This window comes from Carcharodon carcharias, chromosome 3, assembly GCF_017639515.1.
Source record: "Carcharodon carcharias isolate sCarCar2 chromosome 3, sCarCar2.pri, whole genome shotgun sequence".
Taxonomy (NCBI): domain Eukaryota; kingdom Metazoa; phylum Chordata; class Chondrichthyes; order Lamniformes; family Lamnidae; genus Carcharodon; species Carcharodon carcharias.
Genome location: NC_054469.1, coordinates 228010920 through 228032144, shown reverse-complemented (window position 1 = coordinate 228032144; position 21225 = coordinate 228010920). Strand labels below are relative to the sequence as shown.

Genomic DNA, 21225 nt, shown 5'->3' with positions numbered 1-21225 from the left:
AGGGATGGGCCAAAAATGCTGGCCTTGCCAGTGATGCCCACATGGCATGAAAGAATATGTATATTTTTTAAATCCCACCTGAGGTAATTGGAACTCATGTTGCCAAAAGAAATGGCTCAAGGGATGAGATTCTGTTAATTTAATTCAAAATAAAAACTGTATGCATCACAGGCACGATGAACACAATTAACACTTTCAAAGCCTCCTGTAATTCTGGTATCCCAGTTACTGCTGTTGGCAACACTGAAGGGAGGAGAAGGCTTTGGGAAAAAGGGATGGAAAATTTTAAAGAAAACATTTGGAGGAACAAACTGAGCAGTTGGTTCAAATTACAACTTAACAGGAAAGATTACAAGGAGAATCTTTCTTCCCCCCTGCCGCCTGAGGCGAGTTTGATGGCGGTGTGGGGGCATTTTAATCAGGTGGGAGGTGGGGACCTCAGCACCTTCCCACCTCCAGCCCAATTAATCCATGGGATGTAAGGCCCTTGGACGGCCTTATTGCCCTGCTGCCAATTATAACCTTTACATGGGTAAGAAATGCCCATTAAAGGCCTAAACCTGCCACCGCTGGTATTAACTCAGTGCAAGGAGCGTGACAAGTAAACCCTGTCAGAGCTGCTCGAGGCTTCCAGGGGGAGTCCTTTATTCAAAGGCATTCAGTGCCTAATTGAGGGACCTGGCCTTGGGAAGTGGTGGGGGGGGTGGGGGTACTGTTGAGAGCCACTTTGTTCCTCAGCAGCCCCCCCATCCCCATGAACTCCACCCTTTGACCCACATCCCGCCATCATTCACCTCTGGCCTGGGATCCAATGATGACCCTAGGCCTTGGATAGATGTTGTCCTGCAGCAGCCACCACCTCACCGCTGGCATCTGATTGACCAGTAGTTCTGGGCGAGCGGGACCTCTGTTCCTGAGTTCATTGATCCCAGGGAAAGGCCCATTGTTGGCCTGCCGATTGGAGGAAGGGAGGTGGTAGCACAGTGGTATTGTCTCTGGACTAGTAATCCAGAGACCCAGGGTAATGCTCTGGAAACCCAGGTTTGAATCCCAACACAGCAGGTGGTGAAATTTGAATTCAATAAAAAATCTGGAATTAATAATCTGATAATGACTGTGAACCTATTGTCATAAAAACCCATCTGGTTCACTAATGTCTTTTAGGGAAGGAAATCTGCTGTCGCTACCTGACTTGGCCTACATGTGACTCCAGACCCACAGCAATGTGATTGACTCTGAAATGCAGTCTGAACAAGGGCAGTTAGGGATGGGTAATAAATGCTGGCCTAGCCAGTGACACCACTAGTTCCCCAGCTGGTGACTGAGACCCCTACTACCTCCACAAACTTCCACCCTACAACATGGCCAGGGATACTTAAGAGCCTGCTGTATTAGTTGATTCCACCCCTCTTGAATAGCTTTCCATTTATCCCTGGTGCCCATTGGCAGATCATTTTTAAATGATAAAAAGCATTGATTTTGTCCCTGTGAGAATTTGCAGTTAGCACTGTCGAATGGTAATCACAAGTCTGACTTGCACAAGCAATTAATGATTGCTTTTGTCTCAGATAATTAAAAATAGACCAGAGAAAGTGTCACAGTTGTGTTTCATTTAATTTCCCCTTTATTAGTCCCTCATGCTTTGTTCGTTTTTTGTGCAGGGCGTTAAGTTTACCAATTAGTTCATCTGAAAGCAGCAGCAATGTCCAAGAGCAATCAACTTATTTCAGACTGTTCTCCAGTGTAAACTGTGGGTTGTCGGCTGCAGTGTCAGCCTTAGCCATTGTTCTAATTAATGTACCAGTGCTATTTTGTTGGTCCAGCCAAGATTCAGCACATGATCCTCCCAAACTAACACAAGCGCCAGAAGCTGCTTTGGAAGGAGCCCACTCCGAAAATACATTTAACCTTGCACAGTGCTGATTATCTCTTCAGGAGTTATTCAGAGGGTTTCGGGTAATCTTCAGCGATATGGGAACAAGGTTGTTATCTGCAGTTTTTTTTTAAGGAATAGGTATATAACAATAAGTTATACCCTGTTTGAATGTGTAGCACACAGCAAATAATGATCTTGTTTGTTCTGGGAAGTAATGTAACTCACGCTGCTTGGATGTTGCAAGCCTATTTACCCTTCAGGCTGTTGATCAACGTGTCTTGTAGCATCACCCAGTGAACTATTTTTCATTTCCTACTATTTCCCTTTATATTTAATTTTCTCTTTATCATTCCTGTTTGCCTCCATACATTTCTGTTTCATTTTTATTTATTTGCTCATGGGATGTGGTAACAGCAGCATTTACTGTCCATGGCTAATTGCCTTTGGGAAGGTGGTGCTGAGACACTCTCTTTGAAGTGCTGCAGTCCATGTGGTGCAGGTACTCCACAATACTAGAGGGAGTTTCAGGATTCTGAGCCCAGCGACGTTGAAGGAACGGCGATATAATTCCAAGTCAGGGTGATGTGTGACTTGTAGATGGGTGCTGCCCAGGAGGCATTGTTATGCAATCTTGTATTGTTAACTCTGGTTTATTAGACCGGCTTGTCCTTGTAATGGTTGAAGAAATTACAGGATCATTATTTGTGTGCTTCCTTTTCATTTTTTGAAATGCTATTCTTTATTGAAAATGACAGTAATACTAACTACAAGAACTAAATGGAAGAGCCAGTTCATTTTGATGATTTTTATTTGGTCTACTCAAAATATAGGAACAGGAAGAGGCTATTTCACCTCTTGAACCTGTTCCACCATGCAATGAGATCATGGCTGACCTGTGACCTAACTCTATCTACCTGCCTATCCCTTAACACCTTTGGTTAAAGAAAAATCTACCTCAAATTTAAAAGTAACAGTTAATTAACATCAGTTGCCATTTGTGGGAGAGAGTCCTAAACTTCTACTGCCTATTGTGTGTAGAAGTATTTCCTACTTTCACTCGTGAAAGGTTGTGCTCTGATTCCCACACAATACCCCTCAATCCTGGACTCCCCAACTAACAGAAATATTAACCAGGATTTTCCAGTCCCCCCTCCACCCCAAACCGCCCCACCCCCCCCCCACCCCCCCACCACCACCTCCGTCACGGGCAGGATGGAAAATTTGACAGACCAGACAGGGCCGGAAAAACCCGCCAACAGCGGGGCTGAATTTTCAGCTCAGTGGGTGGCCGCGATCTGGAGGGCCCGAGAGAGGCCGGGAAACGGACTGCCGACAGTGATCGGCACCCCCCCCCCCCACCCCCCCCACCACCGCCCACCCCACCCACCCGCGATTTCACGCCGGCTGTCGAATTAGCGGCCAGCCAGCGTGAAGCGGGCCTTGAATAGCTCATGGCTGCCGGGGTAGGAGAGGGAGGAGAGCGGGCGATGATGTCAACGCCGGCACAGGCGCGGGGCCAGCGCTGACAAGAAAGCCCCCCCCCCCCCCCCCCCCCCCCCCCCCCCCCCCCCCCCCCCCCCCCCCCCCCCCCAAAAGGGAGAGAGCTGCCCCTCGGGGAGCCGGAGACCCAAAATACCCAGGAAATAAAGTTGTTAAAATCAGGAACAAAACGTCCAAGCATTGCGATCGGGCACCTGAACGTACAGATTATTAAAAAATGCTGTCCACAGGTTTCTGTTTTTATTTTAATTAATAACGGGATATCTCATCCTGCCCTTGGATGAGGTTGGCTGAACAAATCTAAAGGCCGATTTGCCCGTCTGCCAACCGTAAGGTTGGACAGGCTAGGCAAAACGACAGACAATTGGGCCGTTAATGGGCTTAATCGCCCTCTTAATTGTCGGCGGGCACGCTTCCGACTTCTGCCTGTGCCCGCCGACTGAAACATCGCGCAAGCGCAGGATGGCAACAGGACCCTCGCCCGGGGTCACCTCGTGCGACTTCACACCCCAGTCGGTGCCTGGCTTGATCAGCGTAAAATTCAGCCTATAGAAACGGAAAAGTTTTTAAGACTGTGGAGGGGGAGGGGGGCTGGGGGTGGGCGGGGGGGGGAGGGTAGGGTCTAGGAAGAACAAAGGAGAAGGATCTGTGAGAGGGTGGAGGGCAGGAGAGATTAAACAACAAAAGATTTCACGACGCAACATGGGGTAATGGATATTGTCTCTTTACTCTGGTTGCGTCCAAATGAGGTATGAATGGCTACGTAAAAATCACCTGAACGCAACATGAAGGGGTTAAAGAATAATCAAGCCAGCAAAAAAAAAGCCAAAAAAAAAACACACACAACAAGATGGAGGCAGAGGTTATGATCTAAAGTTGTTGACCTTGATGCTGTTCTATACAGCACCGAATCTCACTTGCCCATCAGCGTGCTTGCTCACTACATGAGCTCCTTGTCTCCCAGTGCCTTAAATTTAAAATTCTTAGCCTTGTTAATCCATGGCTTTTCCCACCTCAATCTCTGTAAACTCCTCCAGCCCAACAACATCACCCCAGATTCCCTGAACTAACTATTCCTCTTCATCTCCCCTGCACTTTAACCCAGTGCTGGCATTTGTCACTTTAACCCGCACAGGGTCCCTTGCTCAGATTATCTCCATAAAGCCCTTCACCTTGCTCCCTTCCCTCCGCTCCTATAAGCCCTGTATTCAAACCCACCACCTCGATCGCTTTTGGTCTACCCCATCCTGAGATCCTCTTCACTGAAGCAACGTGAATAGTTTTCCACACATAGCCAGCCCTGTGAAGCATTTTGGGATGTTATTTTTTTTCTACATTAAAACATGAAGTAAAGCTTTAGGAAATATCTGAGGGATCTTCCCCTTTGCAACATCATTTCACACTGACAGAGGAAGAAGTTGACACCTTTTGTGAAAGAAGTCTGGGTTATATAAAGACGAAATGCAGAGATTCCATGGGCAGGATTTTACATTTTGAACCAGGATCAAATGGGAATATGTACCCATGGCAGGCACACAATAGTGATTGTGTGGAGACCGTGACATGATGGTAATGGCGCTGGATTAGCAATCCAGCAGAGGTTAATGCTCAGGGGACATTGGTTTCAATCCCACCACGGCAACTGGTGGAATTAACTTCGATTAATAATTCTAACTCGTCTCAGTAATAGTGACCATGAAACCATCGTCGGTTGACATAAAGACTCTTTCTGGTTCACTAATGCCCTTCAGGGAAAGAAATTTCGCCATCCTTGCCTGGTCTGGCCTACATGTGACTCCCACCCCACAGCAATGTGGTCAACTCTTAACTGCCCATTGAAATGGCCTAGCAAGCCTCTCAGTGCAAGGGCAGCTTGGGATGTGCAACAAATACTGGCCTTTCCGGTGACGCCCTCATCCCATGAAAGAGTAAATTAAAAGAAAATGGACGTGCTCGCAGCCTGATTCAGGAGAGCAGGTTGTCTCTTGAGTCTGGAGGGTCAGTACAAGACCCTCCAGCACTGAGGGAGCTGCAGGTAAGGGAGAGGCTCCATCTGGAGGTGCCCCCCACTTGGCAACTTTAACAAATGTGAAATAAAAAACTGGCAACAGCTGCTGGACCACCATTACGAACGTACCAATCAGGAGCAGGAGTAGGCCATTCAGCCCCTTGAGCCTGCTCCTTCAATCAATAAGATCATGGCTGACCATTGTGAAGCTGTGGTCAGATTGGGGGCAGGGCTTGGTAGTGGGCACTTGGTAGTGATCTCAAAGTCTACCTGTAGCAGTTGCCTCCTGTTCTGCAACCAGGAGGCCACTGATGCCATGATGTCAATGCCACAGGGATTGGAAAATTCTAGTTCGGCTTTTAATTAGTTTAACAAGCTACTTGCGGGGAGATAGCCGCTCTTCCCCCGATCCAGCCTCCAGGAAAATGGTTTGAGCAGGATGGGGCTGGGAAATGGGTACAGCAGCCGCAGGGTAGAATTACATGCCTGCCCACCTTCATTTCCGCTCTCGTATCGGGGCACCAGTTCTGCACCATGCATTGATATGACTCTTTATCTAGTTGCCCTCAGATGCCCCAAAGAGATTCACATCCAGTGGATTATGTTTGAAATATTGTTATTCAGGCTAACGTGGCAGCCAGTTTGTCCACTACAAGATCCTATAAACCGCTCATCAGCTGGGGCCCCTCTCAATCTAATCTTGGTGGTGGCTGAGGGAGGCCAGGACAGAAAGAGAGAACTCTCTGTTCCTCTTCAAATATTAGCATGGTGTCTTTAAAGTTTTCCCAGCGTCACATCCAAAGACAATGCAGCATTTCCTCAGTACTGCACTAAAGCCTGTGCTTGGATTATCTGTTTAAAACGTGGCATAGAGTCAGAACCTTCGGACACAGAGGCTTGAGTATAATCTGCAAGTGCAACAATGTCCTCTTCCCCTCTACACTGAAACTAAAACCCACTCCTGCTATAACTTACTCTTTTGCAGGGATTTCTTCCTCGATTTTCTCTTTCTCCTTAATCAAGAGGTGCTAATAGGCAATCACCTATTCATTTATTCTGTCTGCTCTTTTAAACCTAGTGGTAGCTACTGACTTGTGTTTCTCACAGAAACAACTCAGATCAGACCTTCCTGCATCCCCTGATTCTATTCTATAATTTTCCTGTAAGCCCTAATAAATTCCTAACATTTTCTACATAAAACTGAAGCAAAAATGCATTAAGAGAAAATAATGGAATCTAATTAGTACTATACAATGTAGCTTTGTTTTAATTTAAATAAAATTGTCTAGGTTTTATGTACCATTGAAACAATGATATGTTTCTCACTGGAAGTAACAATTTATTGTCCGAGTTCTTGTTCAAAGCACAGCTCTGGAGCTGTTCTGATGCTTGTTAAAGAGCATCATTCCTACATTTTGTTATGAGGCCTGTTGCTGGAAGTAGCCCCACGAGAGCTCCCACCGGTGTTACACAGCATGCCTCATGAAGTGCAGTCTCCGTGTTTATCTGCACATCACGGTTGGCTGAGCATTTGCGAGCACGTAATCTGGAATCTTGCATTTTGCCTTGGCTTTCGAAGGGCCTGTTTACTTTCAACCCCGGGGGGTGGGGGGTGGGGGTGGATAGGTTTTTGGTACGGGGCTCGGTTTCAGGCTTGGTGCCCTCAAGGATCGCTAACGGGAATTGATCCTCAGGCCCGAGGGAAGGCTTCAGTTTGGAAGCACCTGCCTCACCGGTGAGAGGCGCTCGGGTAAGTCCTGGAAGGGTCGGGAGGGTGGGGGGTGGTTGGTCGGGGTGGGGGAGGTGGGGGGGGTGATTTGCTTGAGGTGCTGATCACAGCTGGTGAGAGTTCACTGTGGGTTCAGGAGAAGCGTGTTTACTCCTGGCTCCACTGAAATTATAAAATCAATCATGTGACCTCATTTTTTGATGGTCTTATTGACATGTCAGAAAACCTAAGTGCAAATGAATTAAGGCCTGTTCTGCTCTGGGAAATGTAAATTCTGGAAAGGGTCCTTAAGCCAGTGCTAACTATATCTGTTTTAGGCAGCTGCCCCAAAGGCCCGAAAAATGGCCTAAGCCAATTTTGGGTAAGACATTTTGCAAGCACCCTCGGGTCACTGTAGTCCTTTAACAGGCACAACAACCAACATCCATCCCCCCTCCCCCTCAATATCTTGCTCTGGTTGAGTCTGCTTGCGGTATAAACAGAAGTGATTATCTTGTTTTGTCAAATATTTTTTGCATGGTAACACGAGGCAAGTCAGGCCTCATGTACTTTGGATGCTGCAGTTTTTTACCAAGACACTGACTGATCCAGCACATCAGCAGATACATATTTAATTACATGGTTTATTTAAGCTGTGAGTTGCCAACATTTTGAAACTCTAACTTCCAGCATTGCAAAGGCTGCTGCTGTCTACTGTAGTGAAAATGCTAGGTACAATGGCCATCACTAGTGCAATTGAGATTTGTAATGGGTTTTATTTTGACAGATCCTTTAACTACTTTGTTTCTCATCCAGGGTTTCCTCTCTGAGTGAGGGAGGCAGGGTAAAATTGCACTAGTCATACAAAAATACATGGGGTGGGGTTTTGGATCGGGATCCCAATGCGATAGTCAAATGGGGGGGGGGTCCCACCCTGTGATGGGAATAGTCACCCAGCTGCGATTTTCCCTGAATTGGCCAATTAGTGAGCAGATTTTCACGCCCGCCCATCTTCATCATTTCCATACTCACCTCCAAATGGGAGCAAAGCTTTTCCCCATAGCATAGCTTCTGGCTTGGATATTGTGTTTCTATCCGTTCGGACTAATTCAGGTATTAGTGCTCTGTGTACAATAATTTGTAAAAGGTCTTCAAACCTCAGAAATGAGGTTTGAACCTGAAGCTGCAGTACTTTTATATTTTGCCTTGATGATTAGATTTAGTCAACACTGTTGAACACAACGAACAACCTTGTTGCAATAGCCCATCCTCGGCTGGTCAGCGTGTACAGGGTTAGGTCAGCAGGCAAGCAATGACGAACATTGCCCTGCAACTAAAAGGGGTATCAATTCTCTAATCCCTCTTCCTAATTCAAGGGCAATTGTATACCACTGGTCTGCATCACAATTGATATTCAGCATGCAGGCAGAAACCAGTCCCTTTCGTAATTATTAAAATGTTTTCGCGATATTGGAAAAGGCAGCGCGTCATCACCCGAATGCAATACTTCTAAACATTTCCAAGAATTCAATTTTTCCTGAAATGAGGATTGTTGGCTGGTAAGTGGACTGAGATTCAGGTTATGAATAAAAATTCCTTCCTTGACAACCACACGTTGTGAGATTGCCCAACTGTTACACCTTAAAAGCATTCAAATCAAAGTCGTCTGTTGCCATATGTCATTTAATTCTAGGGTTGTAAGAAAAATATGGACTGTAACCTTTGCATTGGTTTGTGTGTAATGATATTTATGACCATGATTTGAGGATTGTAGTCGAATCTGTGGAAGATTAGAATTTTCTTTTTCCACAGCAAAGTATAACTTAAATAGAGAAAATATTCAGTAAGGGGTTTTATATAGAAGAATTAAGTGTTGCGTTGAACCTAAACTATTGCTGGCTCCAAGACAACTCACGGCTGTTCAAATAAAAACAGTGCAATTAAAAATATATATTTAATGACTATTGCTGCAAACTATTGGTCAGCGATGAAGTGATGGCTGTCATCACTGACCTCAAAGAAAGCCATTGCAATGATCTAGCGAGCTCCGCCTCACCAATTTCACTTGCGTTGTGATGCAAATTATAGGAGATCTCTGGCATCCAGGAACAGTGAAGTCGTCAATCAGGTGGAGTAGCCAATCAGATTGAAGAATTCGCATAGACAACAAGCCAGGAAGTTAAAAGCACTAATTATCATTTACTTTTTAATCATTTTACATAGAGCGAACTGAACCTTCTTTGTGGTGACTAGTATTTGACCTAACTGGCTTCCTATCAGATTTACTTGTTAGGACGTGCTGAGGAGTGTGTTAAAATGGCACTGGGATCCTGGGAATGACAGGGCTGTCAACTGAATGTGCAAAAATAAAACTCACAAAATGCTTGTACCTGATTTGAGTGGTTTGGCCCTCCCTCCCTCCCTATTGTACCTATTTTAACACTGCATATATAATTTTGGGCTATTATATGCGCAGAAGCCGGGCTATTTTCCATGAATGAACCTAATTTTTAACCCGCATTATAGACAAAAGTGTGTATTGGAGTGTTGTTCAGCTGATTAAACATGTTCTAAGCTTAGAGTTACTAAATTTAATTATGGTTGTTCTTCCTTTAGGCGCCTGAGGACCCAGTCTTTGGAATGGTACTACAATAATGTCAAGGGAAGATTCAAACACTTCGGCAGTGCTAAGGTGGTTCATACATTGTACAAGAAACGCCTTACAGGAAGGAGGAGCTCATCAAGCGTACTAGGTATTTACAATAACTCAGTCTAAAATTGATGCCTGTATGGCATCCATTCATCACTCCATCTTATAAATATATATATATTATATACACATTATTATTATGTATACACATACATTATTATTATGTCTCTATCTAGGAATGTTATTGTAATAATGTTACAAATGCAAGCACAAGCATGATAATTTGGAATCCAGTGTGAATGGTATTGTTAGATTCTATCAGTCGAGTTAGATCCAGCACAGAGAGAAATCTTGGGATGTAAGCATTCAGTGGGTCACTATGCTATCCTTTCACTTTCTGCAAAGATTTAAACCCAGCTTGCAGCAGGAAGACGAAACTCTCCTGACTTTGGCTGCTGTAAGGATCACAAGTGAATCCAGGCTGGAGAGACTCCAAGCCAGTTTTAGTTAGGTATAAATCTCTTGCTAAAGCTGTGTTTTTGATGGAGTCTGTCAAGGGCTGAAAGGCTGACAGGTTTGGCGGGGGGAGGGCAGAAGCCGGAAATTATGACTTGTACCGAAGTTTCAAAGCAATGGTCAATGGTCATCGGCTGCCCCCCTACCCCACCCGGTCTGCAAGATGCCAGAATTGGAGGAGTGCAGAGGCCTTGAAGGCTTGTAAGACTGGAGAAGGTTCTCCCTAGTCTGCCTTCCATCTTTTGCCCTCCGTAAATTTTGCCCTTTCAAATCACTGCCGATTGTGCCGCAGTTTACACCGATCCCCATTCGCCTATTACGTCACCTCTGCACTCGCTGCCCTACTTTGGTTCCCATCACGGCAACGCCTCAATTTTAAAATTCTTATTGTTGTTTGCAAAACCTTTGAAGCCTCATCCCTCCCTGGCTGTGTGTAACCTCTTTCAACCCCAATATTGCCTGCAAGCTACACGGGTCCGTTAATTGGCCAGCCAGTATGAAATCTCAGTCGGGGACCGATCGCGGGTAGCGGGCCGTTTCCTGACCATTCCTGGGCCATGCCCACCATGCCCGCCTGATGACCCGAAAAGCCTACCCGTGATGTTTACCCTCAGGATCAAGTTATTTGTGATGTACGTGAAGAGTAAATTCCCAGCTTTAGGGACTTATTACAAAATTGGTTCGTCACATACCAACCAACGAGAGACATGCCCGATGTCTCTGTCGGAGTGGAAGACGCTGAAACACGTGAGCCTAATGAGGTACCTGACAATGCAGCAGCTACCTTTACCAAGTTCAAATCCCAAACCACACCTTACTTTGAGAAATTATCCAAGATCTACACCTGTCCTTATTAACATTGCCTCATTCAGCACACCCTCAATTACCTTTCACATACTGATCATCTCATCTGCACGCACAGTGGTATCCCAAGATTGTGTTGCACAAGCCATCCAGTACAAGCCAATCCGACCCTTCCAGGTCAACCAGTCAAAAGGTCAGAGAGATCTGGAGATCTTAGATTTGCGTCTGCCCCTGAGGCTTGAAGCAAAAAACAGAATTACCTGGAAAAACTCAGCAGGTCTGGCAGCATCGGCGGAGAAGAAAAGAGTTGACGTTTCGAGTCCTCATGAAGCTGTCCTGATCTACTCTCTCCAGACTGTCTCTAGATTGCGCATTTATTCCAGATTGATATTGTTTTGTGGGTTGTTCCAAGCAATTTATGTTTCTCGCATTTTAACGTTTCTTTTTAGAACCAATCCTGTCCATTTTTTTTGTCTAGTCTACCCCTTCTTTCACTTCAGGCTTTTCCTTGTTTATGTCTAGTCCATTTGATTACTCCATATCCCTCTTCCTACCTTGCTCTCTGTACACTATTATCCTCAGCTATTTCTCCCTTCACAATTAGTCACAATTAAACGCAATTGCGCTGGGTGGTTTTATTTCCCTAACCCCACCCTCCACCCTCTTCCTCCTCACTTCACCTTTGAACTGTTTTGCCACCTTCCCTGATGTAATGTCTCTTTCCAGAATAGGTCCCAGCTATCCCAGAACTGGCACTGAGGCCCGATACAATCCCTCTTCCTGATACCACACCTTTAGCTATGCGTTTGCCTAGTCTTCCTGCCCGTCCTTCCCTACTCTGACACGTGTCTGGGGAAGTAATCCTAAGATTCCCACCCATGGGCCAAGATTTTCAGGACAGTAGGGTTTCCCTTTCTGTCACCCAAAGAGTCGGTGACCAGCACATCGCCGGCAATACTAGCTGCATTAATCGGCTGGAGATGGGACTTCTGCCCCTCACATGGGTGGAAGGTCCCCCCCCACCTCAAAGAGCTGCCCCGCCAATCTGATTGGCTGGCATCTCTCTAGCTCCAGCAGCACCAGAAGCTGCAGTGGACACAGCCGGGACTGCGAACAATCCCCAGAGCCTAAGTCCTGGGAGTCCAGGAGCAGGTTAAGTGTGGGGCTCTCAGGAAGGGGAGATGAGGCCTGGTGGGTAGTGGGATGGGGAGTTGGCTGAGCGTTTGGTGCTTTTGGTGGAGAGCCCAGCGGGAGAGAGGGAGTACCCGCAGAGCCAGACCTTGTGGGGCAGTGGAGGGGGTGGGAGGGGGGGGAATCAAATGGAGGCTGTTGATGGAGCATTCCCCAACCTGAGGCCTGAACTGCTTCAATTTCCAAGCATCCCCCTGCCCCTCAACCCCTCCTGCCAGCCTGAAAATTGAGGGTGGGTGGGAAATGGCCCTTAAATGGTCATTAATTAGACAGTTAAGGGCCTCAACTGGGGCAAGGGCAGATGGGCCTTGTCCTTAGCTGTCCCACCATAAAATTGCAGAGAGGTCGGGGTGAGTGGGAGCCCCGTGGGAAGGCCACCCGAGGAATTTTACGGGTCTCCACGACCCGCAAGCCCACCGCGGTGGTGGGGGGGTGTGGGGAGGAATGTGGGGCTGGGAGTGGGGCTGGGAGTGGCAGTGTGGAACGTAAAATTCTGCCCATGAAGTCCTGATCCTAAAGTTGTTTTCCAATCAGCACCCTTTCCTCCTGTGGTATAAATCGTTGTGATCATTTGAAATTTGGCATTCTTGCATTTGTCCTGATGGTTGCAAGATGAAAAGCTTCAGCAACGTGTCTCTCTTTTCAGCAATATTCACGTTCTGACCCACCAAGCGACTGTTTATTTCCTAATCCCCAAAATTTACTTTGCGAGCTTCAGACTTGTCTTTCCCGACAACACTGGCTCCCACATGGACCACAGTAACTGCTGCGGTAGTGGCTCTTCCACAATCTTTTCTACTCTGTTTGATTGGCCCCTTCCCCTAGCATCTGGAAGGCAAAGTGCCTAGGACTGATGGGCGGAACTGCTAAAGATTGTATTAGCCCTCAACAAGAACACCAACAACAACTTGAATTTATATAGTGCCTTTCATGCATTAAAAAGATCCTAGAGTACATCTCTGGCTGGGTTATAAAACAACATTTGACACCAGACCGCATAAGGAGGTATTAGGGCAGACAACCAAAAGGAGGAATGAGAGGGAGAGAGGTGTGGAGATATTAATCCCAGAATTTAGGGCCGTGGCAAGTAAAGGCACGGCCACCAATGGTAGAGCAGTTAAAATCGAGGATACTCAAGAGGCCAGAATTTGAGGAGCTCGGATATCTTGGAGAGTTGTAGGGTTGGAGGAGATTGGAGATAAGGAGGGTCAAGGCTATGGAGCGATTGAAAACGAGGATAAGAATCTTATAAGGTAGGTGTTGCTTTAACTCATCTATATAGCTAGACAAAAAAAATTGTGTTGGCATCTGTACATGAATGTAAGGATAAAAACAAAAAACTGCGGATGCTGCCAGACCTGCTGAGTTTTTCCAGTTAATTCTATGAATGTCAGGATCCTGTTTGCTTTCCCATTGTTCTGTGCTGACCACAGGGTATTGTGGGCTAAGAAGGAGCAATGAAATTCAGGAATCCTATTCTACAGCAAACACAAAAAGCATTCATTGCAGTCTCACAACTAAAACTGACAATCTAAGAAAACAACTCAAGTTATACCTTTAACTATTTTAAAAGTAAGCAGAAGTTCAGATGAGTTAATCCAACTGTAAAACGTTTAAAAACTTGACAGCAACTGAAGATTTAAATAATAAGCATTTGTAGAGCAGCCTGCAATGCTTATTGGTGCACATTTAGAATGGAATTACAATCAGCCCAATGTAATGCTTGTGATTGATGGGGATGAGATTAGTAAGAAGTCATACATATCAGTTGCTGAGGCACACACAATTCCATTTTTAAAAAATGGCCATGAACAATAGCATGAAGATCGATATTGTATTGGAAGAAACAGGAATTCATTTACTTTGTGATATTTACTCTGAAATTTCATTCACAGAGTTAGACTATGAAGCCTCTTGCGATGTTCGGCTATGTTAAAGGCACCACATACATACAAGTGGTTGCGTTTATTGCCCGCCCCTTCATAGATCACTGTTAGCAAAATATGCTAATGTGGAAATGAGGTTAATCTTATTCCAAAACGCTGGCATTCGGAATTCAACATCTGTGCACTTCTGCTCATTTAGACAAAAAAGCTTTCCCTCTGAAATTTCTGTTTAACATCTGTTGTCAAATGATTCCTGGCTCGAAAAGCAAAGGCACCAATTCTGTGATAAATGAATCCTGAAATGTCACAGCACGTAGTATGCAGTCACCGCAGTGAATCTCCCAGTGGTGGCTGCATTATAGATGGAGGAAGGGTTTTATAAAGAGGAATTGCGTCTTATTTTTAATGGCAGTATTTGAGGAGCTGTTCATGACTACTTTCCGTTTTCAGTACTGGACCTGTGAAAAGCAAAATTGAAAACTTCTTATCTTACTGTCTATCTGTACAAAAATATTGTAGGCTGCACACATGATTGGTACATTTTCCAGGTTGCTGTTACTCATTATAAGATTAGGTGCAACCTCTAGAGAGATCTGTATTGTGGTGGCGATATACTTTAACGAGACATGCATTCTAAACAACCCTGTAAACCACAGTTCATCCAAAACTCTGCTAACCATATTCCGTCATGTACCAAGCCCCATTCACCTGTCACATTGACTTTCAGTCTCCCATTGACTCAGATTTAAAATTCTCATTCTTGTGTATAAATCTCTTCAGGGCTTTGCCTATTTCTGTAACTTCCTACAGTCCTACACGCACCCTGCAAATTTTCTCATTCTTTGGCCTCTTGTGTAAACCATCTTTGCTTCATCATTGGTGTCATGTCTTCAGCCACATGGACCAAAGAATCCTCTGACAGCAGCCCCATTTCCTAAGGTGACAATCCATAAATACAGTGAAAAACCATTAATCACTGTCCTTCAGGAATCCTGGCTATCTTCTTGATCTGGACCCCGCCAATGGATCCCACATTGGCCCTTCTGAAGGCCGGTTTACCTCTGTTTTATCTAATGTGTACTGGCCTCCACTGGTCTAGCAATGCAATAGAAGAGAACATCTGCAACGTGCAGCTTTTTTAAAAAAAGTAAAAAGTATTTCCTCAAATCAAAGAATTTTATTTTTAAACAAACATCAAGAAGCCTGGATGACAAGTCCTCAGTGCAGAGGTTGAAAATATTAGAAGACAAGATAAATCAGTAAGTCTTGAACAAGCTTATGGGCAGTAAAGAGAGCAAGCTGAAGACAATATAAAGGGTACAATTCTAAGGGGGTGCAGGAACAGAGGGACCTAGGGCTATATGTATACAAATCATTGAAGGTGGCAGCTAGGTTGAAAGCATGGTTAATATAGCTCATGGCATCCGGGGCTTTATAAATAGAGCCATTGGGTACAAAAGCAAGGAAGTTAGGTTAATTGGGTATAAAACACTAGTTCGGCCTCAATTGGAGTATTGTGTCCAGGTCTAGGTACTGCATCTTGGGAAGAATGTGAAGACGTTAGAGAGGCTATGGAAAAGATTCACGAGAATTGTTCCAGGAATGAGGCGCAGCAGTCATATGGTTCGATTGCAGAAGCTGGGAGTTCTCCTAGGAGAAGAGAAGGTTGAGAGGAGATTGGATAGAGGTGCTCAAAATCAGGAGGGGCCTGGACAGAGTAGACAGGGAGAAACTGTTCCCATTGGTGGAAGTGATTGTCAAAAGAAACAATGGTGACATGAGGAAATGTTTTGTATCCAGTGATTGGTTAGGGTCTGGATTGCATTGCCTGAGAGTGTGGTGGAGACAGGTTCAATCATGGCTTTTCAAAAGGCATTGGATCATTATCTGGAAAGGAAAACAATGCAGGACTATGGGAAAAAGGCAAGGGAATGGCACCAGGCGAGTTGCTCTTGGACAGACAGTACAGACATGATGGGCTGAATTCTATCCCATTCTGTGCTATAACCTTTCTATGATTCTACATGACTCTATAAATAAGGGTTAATTCCTGGCCACAGGGAGTGTGTGCCATTTAGCATCATTTGTCTTGTAAGGGAAGATGGAGGATCTGCTGTTTACAAGGCAGATAGAAAACTCCTAGAAATAGTGGGTAGTCAGCTTTTTCCAGGGTGTTCCACCAGTCTCTTGCCAGAGTTACATTGGACACTAGTGAATGCCCAAGGAAACTCACCCTCATTGTCTTTATTCCCCTGCGAACTGTTCACTCTCCTGTGTTTAATTATCCACACAGCCTTTTGTAAATCCAAATCTGCATTACGAGGTACCACCCTAAGACCATAGTTTGTTTCTGAAGATGCTTTTACCCTGCTGGGACATTGAATTGATACTGTTATTGATTACCCTTTCCAATAAGTCTTCTTAACTCTAGACCTGAAAACTGTGTTCTGTGCAGAAGGTAATATTCTTGCTGACAGCCAAGAGAATGAAGAGAGTATTTGTGGAAATGACTCTACGTCCTACAGACAAACTGAAGGTGAGGTTGAAACTGCAGAGAAAAAGACTGTGGTGTTGTTATTAACCTTTAGGCATGTGCTTTACCCACTTGTAAGGATTACTGTGACATTCTTAACATGGCATTCAGGGACATGGTTGCAAAGTGGTCGTGTGACTGGAGTAGCAATCCAGAGGCCTGGACTAATAATTCGGAGTCATGAGTTCAAACACCACCATGGAAACTGGGGAATTTAAATTCAATTAATTAAACAAACCTGGAATAAAAAGTTGGTCTCAGTTGGTGGTGACCATGAACCTTACAGATTGTTGTAAAAACGCATCTGGTTCACTAATCTTTTTTAGGGAAGGAAATCTGCCACCCTTACCTGGTCTGGCCTATACGGGGACTCCAGACCCACAGCAATGTGATTGGCTCTTAATTGCCCTCTGAAATGGCCGAGCAGGCCACTCAGTTGTAGTCAAGAAGGCAGCTCACCACCACCTTCTCAAGGGCGGCTACCTCACCAATGACACCCCCACTCCATGAATGCAATGATAAGATAGCCTGAGGAAGATTTTGAGGCCTCCTGCCTGGTGGAAACAGGGCCACAAAATTTCCCAGCACCTGGTTGCAGTTGCTATTTAACAGTCTAATGTCTTACACGTCTTGTTCTGGCCATTATAACAGTGCAACCCCATTACCAGTTCTCATCCATGTAAACTGCGTGTGTTGGGTAGTTGCTAGACAGTGGGTGGGTGCAGAAAGTCAGACGCACTCAGTTTAGGGTAGTAGTCAGGCACAGGATACATTTGCAGCTCCTGAATGGTGAGGTCTGAGGCTCCCCGGCTGTTGAGCCTTATCACGATGTATCTGGTGAGGCCCAATAGTCCACCAGTGAAGGCAGATCAGGAAATATGGGACTGGGAATTGGAGTGCCAGGGATCACATTTCACCCCTTCAAAAGGGTCCATAGGAATACCAAGCTGAGGTTCCTTCATTGCTAATCAAATCTAACCAAATTAAATCTAACAGCTATCACATCCCACCTGTGATGGCTTCTATCCCTTTGAAAGAGCCAGCCCAGACTCAATGGGCTGAATGGCCTCCTTCTGTGATGTACTATTCTAGGATTCTATAGCACTCTTGATGTCACTAGCTCCACTGATCTCAAATGGATTACGCACATTTCCTTCATTACTATCCTTGCTTCAAGAAGCTTGCTTTACTCTCTCAAGCTAAACATTTCTTTTCCCTTCAACAACTCTTAATTTTCTAGCCCATTCAAGACGTGTGAACATTGGAAAAGGAACAGAAGTAGGCTATTCGGCCCCTCGAGCCTTCTCCTCCATTCAATAAGATCATGGCTGATCTGTTTGTGTTTCTAATTCCACATTCCCCTTTACCCCCAATGACATTAGATTCTTGTTAGGCGGAGAGTTCCAAAGCCACACAACTCTCAAAGAAAAACCTTCTCTTGATCTCTGTCCTAAAAGGGCGCCCCCTAATTTTAAAACAGTGCTCCCTAGTTCTGGATTCACCCACAAGAGGAAACATCCTTTCCTCATCCAACTTGCCAATAGCGTTCAGGATCTTATATACATGAATCAAGTCATCACTCACTCTGTTAACCTCCAGTGGAAACAAGCTCAGCCTAGCCAACCTATCTTCATAAGACAGCCCACTCATTCCAGGTATCAAACTAGTAAACCTCCTCTCAATAGCCTCTAATGGATTTACATCCTTCATTAAATAAGGAGACCAAAACTGCACACAGTATTCAAGATGTGGCCTCACCATTGCCCTGTATAACAGAAGCATAACACTCTTACTTCTATATTCAATTCCTGTCATAATAAAGGATAACATTCCATTAGCGTTCTTAATTACTTACTGTACCTGCATACTAACTTTTTGTGACTCATGCACTGGAACACCTAGATCCCTCTGCACTCAGAATTCTTCAGTCGTTCTCCATTTAAGTAATACTCCGCTTTTCTATTCCTCCTGCCAAAGTGAACAACTTCACATTTTCCTACATTATACTCCATCTGCCAGATTTTTTCCCATTCACTCAGCCTATCTAAGCCCATCTGCAACCTCCTTATGTCCTCTTTACAACATATTTTCCTTCCTATCTTTGTGTCATCTGCAAATTTAGCTACCATACCTTCGCTCCTCTCATCTAAGCCATTGATATAAATTGTAAAACGTTGAGGCCACATCACAGACCCCTGCGGGACTCCACTCTCTACATCCTGCCAATCAGAAAATGACCCATTTATGCTTACCCTCTGTTTTCTGCCAGCCAGCCAGTCTTCTCTCCATGCTAATGTGTTACCCCCTGCACCATGAGCTTGAGTGCTGTTCCCTCCCTTGGGAGGGTCTTCTAAGGTCTCTCTTGCATCCCTAGATAGGATGTAAGACAAGGTTTGTCAGCTGATGGGCTTTTCCCTATTTGACCTCCAGCATCCAAATTCTTTGCATCACGTTTTGCCCATTATTAATGCTGTCCCAAGTCTAGGTTCTAGGCAGCTGAAGGCCTGGCTGATGATGGTAGGGTGAAGGAGGGAAGGGCTGCACAGGAGGCTAGAGTCACAAGATTGGTGGACTACAATTGTAGGGCTGGGGAAAGTAGAGAGAGGGCTGAGATCATGAAGGGGAAAAGGTGAGAATTTTACATTTGAGACACTGGGGACTCAGGATTCAGTGTAGCTCAGCAAGGGTAGAAATCAGTGATCAAGGGGGTCCCTGCTGCAGGATAGAATACAGAGAGCAGAGTTCTGGATAAGTTGAAGTTTAGGGAGGTTGTAAGATGAGATGTTAACCATGATAGCACTGGCGTTTTCAAATCTGGAGATGACTATGAGATGGATGAGAATTTCAGCCGCAGATAGGCAGAGGGAAGGACAAAGACAGGTAACATTATTTGGGTAGCAGGAGGCACTCTTTGCAATGGAGAACTATGAAATGAGAAGCTTAGTTCAGAGTCAAAGTGAGAGTCAGAGTCAGAATAGCTGCCAAAACTTTCTGATCAGCCTTAAGCAGTCAGATAGGGGTTGGAATCGGTGCTGGGGAAACTGAAGGTCAATGATGATGGCTTAGGTCTTCCCAATATAACTGGAGGAAATTATGGCTCATCAAAGATCAGGTCAACAGGTGACAACAATGGCAGGTGGACAGTCAGACAACACAAAGGCAGCGAAGACAATGAGAACGGCAGTCGACAGGTAGACCTGGATGTCATCAGTGTTCATGTGGAAGCTGATCCTATGTCTAAAGATAATGATGCCAAAGGGAAGCTTGTAAATGAAGAGGAGGGGCCTGCGATAGATCCACAGGGGAGTCCAGAGGTAACATTGCAGGGACTAGGCGGATAGGTAAGAGTAGAACCAACCAAGGACAGTCCCACTGAGTATGGGAGATTGGTAAAAGTATCTCAGTGGGACAATGAGGTTTGGAAAAGTACCTCAGTGGGCATCAGGTAGTGGATAAGCACTCTACCATGGAAGAGAGGTTAGAAAAGCCCCTTTGTGAGGAGCGAATTGGAAAAGTACTCTAAGCTGTGTACCAATTGGAGACAGCACTTGGTACTTGGAGAAATAACACAGCAGGGAATGGAAGTTGCAAAGGTACCCAGTATTGGTGGGAGTTGAAAATGCTCCTTAACAAGGTATTGCTCAGACTGGAGAATAGTTGAAAATGATGAGCCATAGAGGTGAGTGCGGACCTACTTTTCTTCTCTGTATGGAACACAGGCTCAAATTTGCCACCAATACGAAAGCCTGACAAGCAGTGATGCCTGTAAGACATGGACATGTTCATGGAAGGGGCAGACAGGCGACAAGTGTAATTCAGTATGAAGAGAAAAAGATAAACTGTAGACTTAATAGAAAGTCACTGGAGGGCAAAGATGAATGAAGGGCTTCAAATATATAATCCCTTGAAAGTGTAAGTAGATAAAACCATAAAGAAAGCAATATCATTCAGTTTTCTAGATAGGGACATAGATTGGGAAAGTAGAAAATAACTTTTGAATTTATGCAAAAGAATTGGTTACGCTAAAGCCAGAGTCAGTGTGCAGTAATGGATGCGTAATGGATAAGTCATTAATACCATAGAGGATGTAAAACATAGACTCGCCAGCAAGAAACCATAGTTATGAGGAGTGTTTTAAAATTCTGGGGGCTATTCCACTGCTGTACAGAAAGTTAAGAAGGGACATTTTTTTAAAATATAGAAATAATGACTGTCTACAGAACTATGCACAGCAGGTGGCCTCCATATTTTAAAAGGTTCTCAAGGCACTAGAGAAAGTACAGAAAAAAATCACAAGGTTGTCTCCATTGCTGAGAAGACAGGCACAAGAGGAAAGGCCGAGCGGGCTAGGAGCTCTTTACTGTAGAATAGAGAAGGTTGAGGAGTGACTTAATTGAGGTCTTTAAGATCAAGATTAGGGTGTGAAAGGGTAGATGCAGAGGAGACCTTTCCATTTGTGGGTTGGGGGAGCGGGGGAGTCAAAACTAGGGGCTATAAATTTAGATATTCAGCAGTAAATCCGGCAGGGATCAGTAACAACTTGAAAGATTTAA

General features: G+C 44.9%; 1 protein-coding gene across 1 annotated transcript in view; it reads left to right on the top strand.

The window, feature by feature from the left end:
• Nucleotides 1-21225, top strand: part of LOC121276094 (myosin VIIA and Rab interacting protein) — a 382543-nt gene that overhangs the window by 270873 nt on the left and 90445 nt on the right. The window contains exons 3-4 of the mRNA XM_041184031.1: nucleotides 9709-9845; nucleotides 16595-16675. Of these exons, the coding sequence (XP_041039965.1) occupies nucleotides 9709-9845; nucleotides 16595-16675 (218 nt within the window). The remainder of the gene's footprint in view (nucleotides 1-9708; nucleotides 9846-16594; nucleotides 16676-21225) is intronic.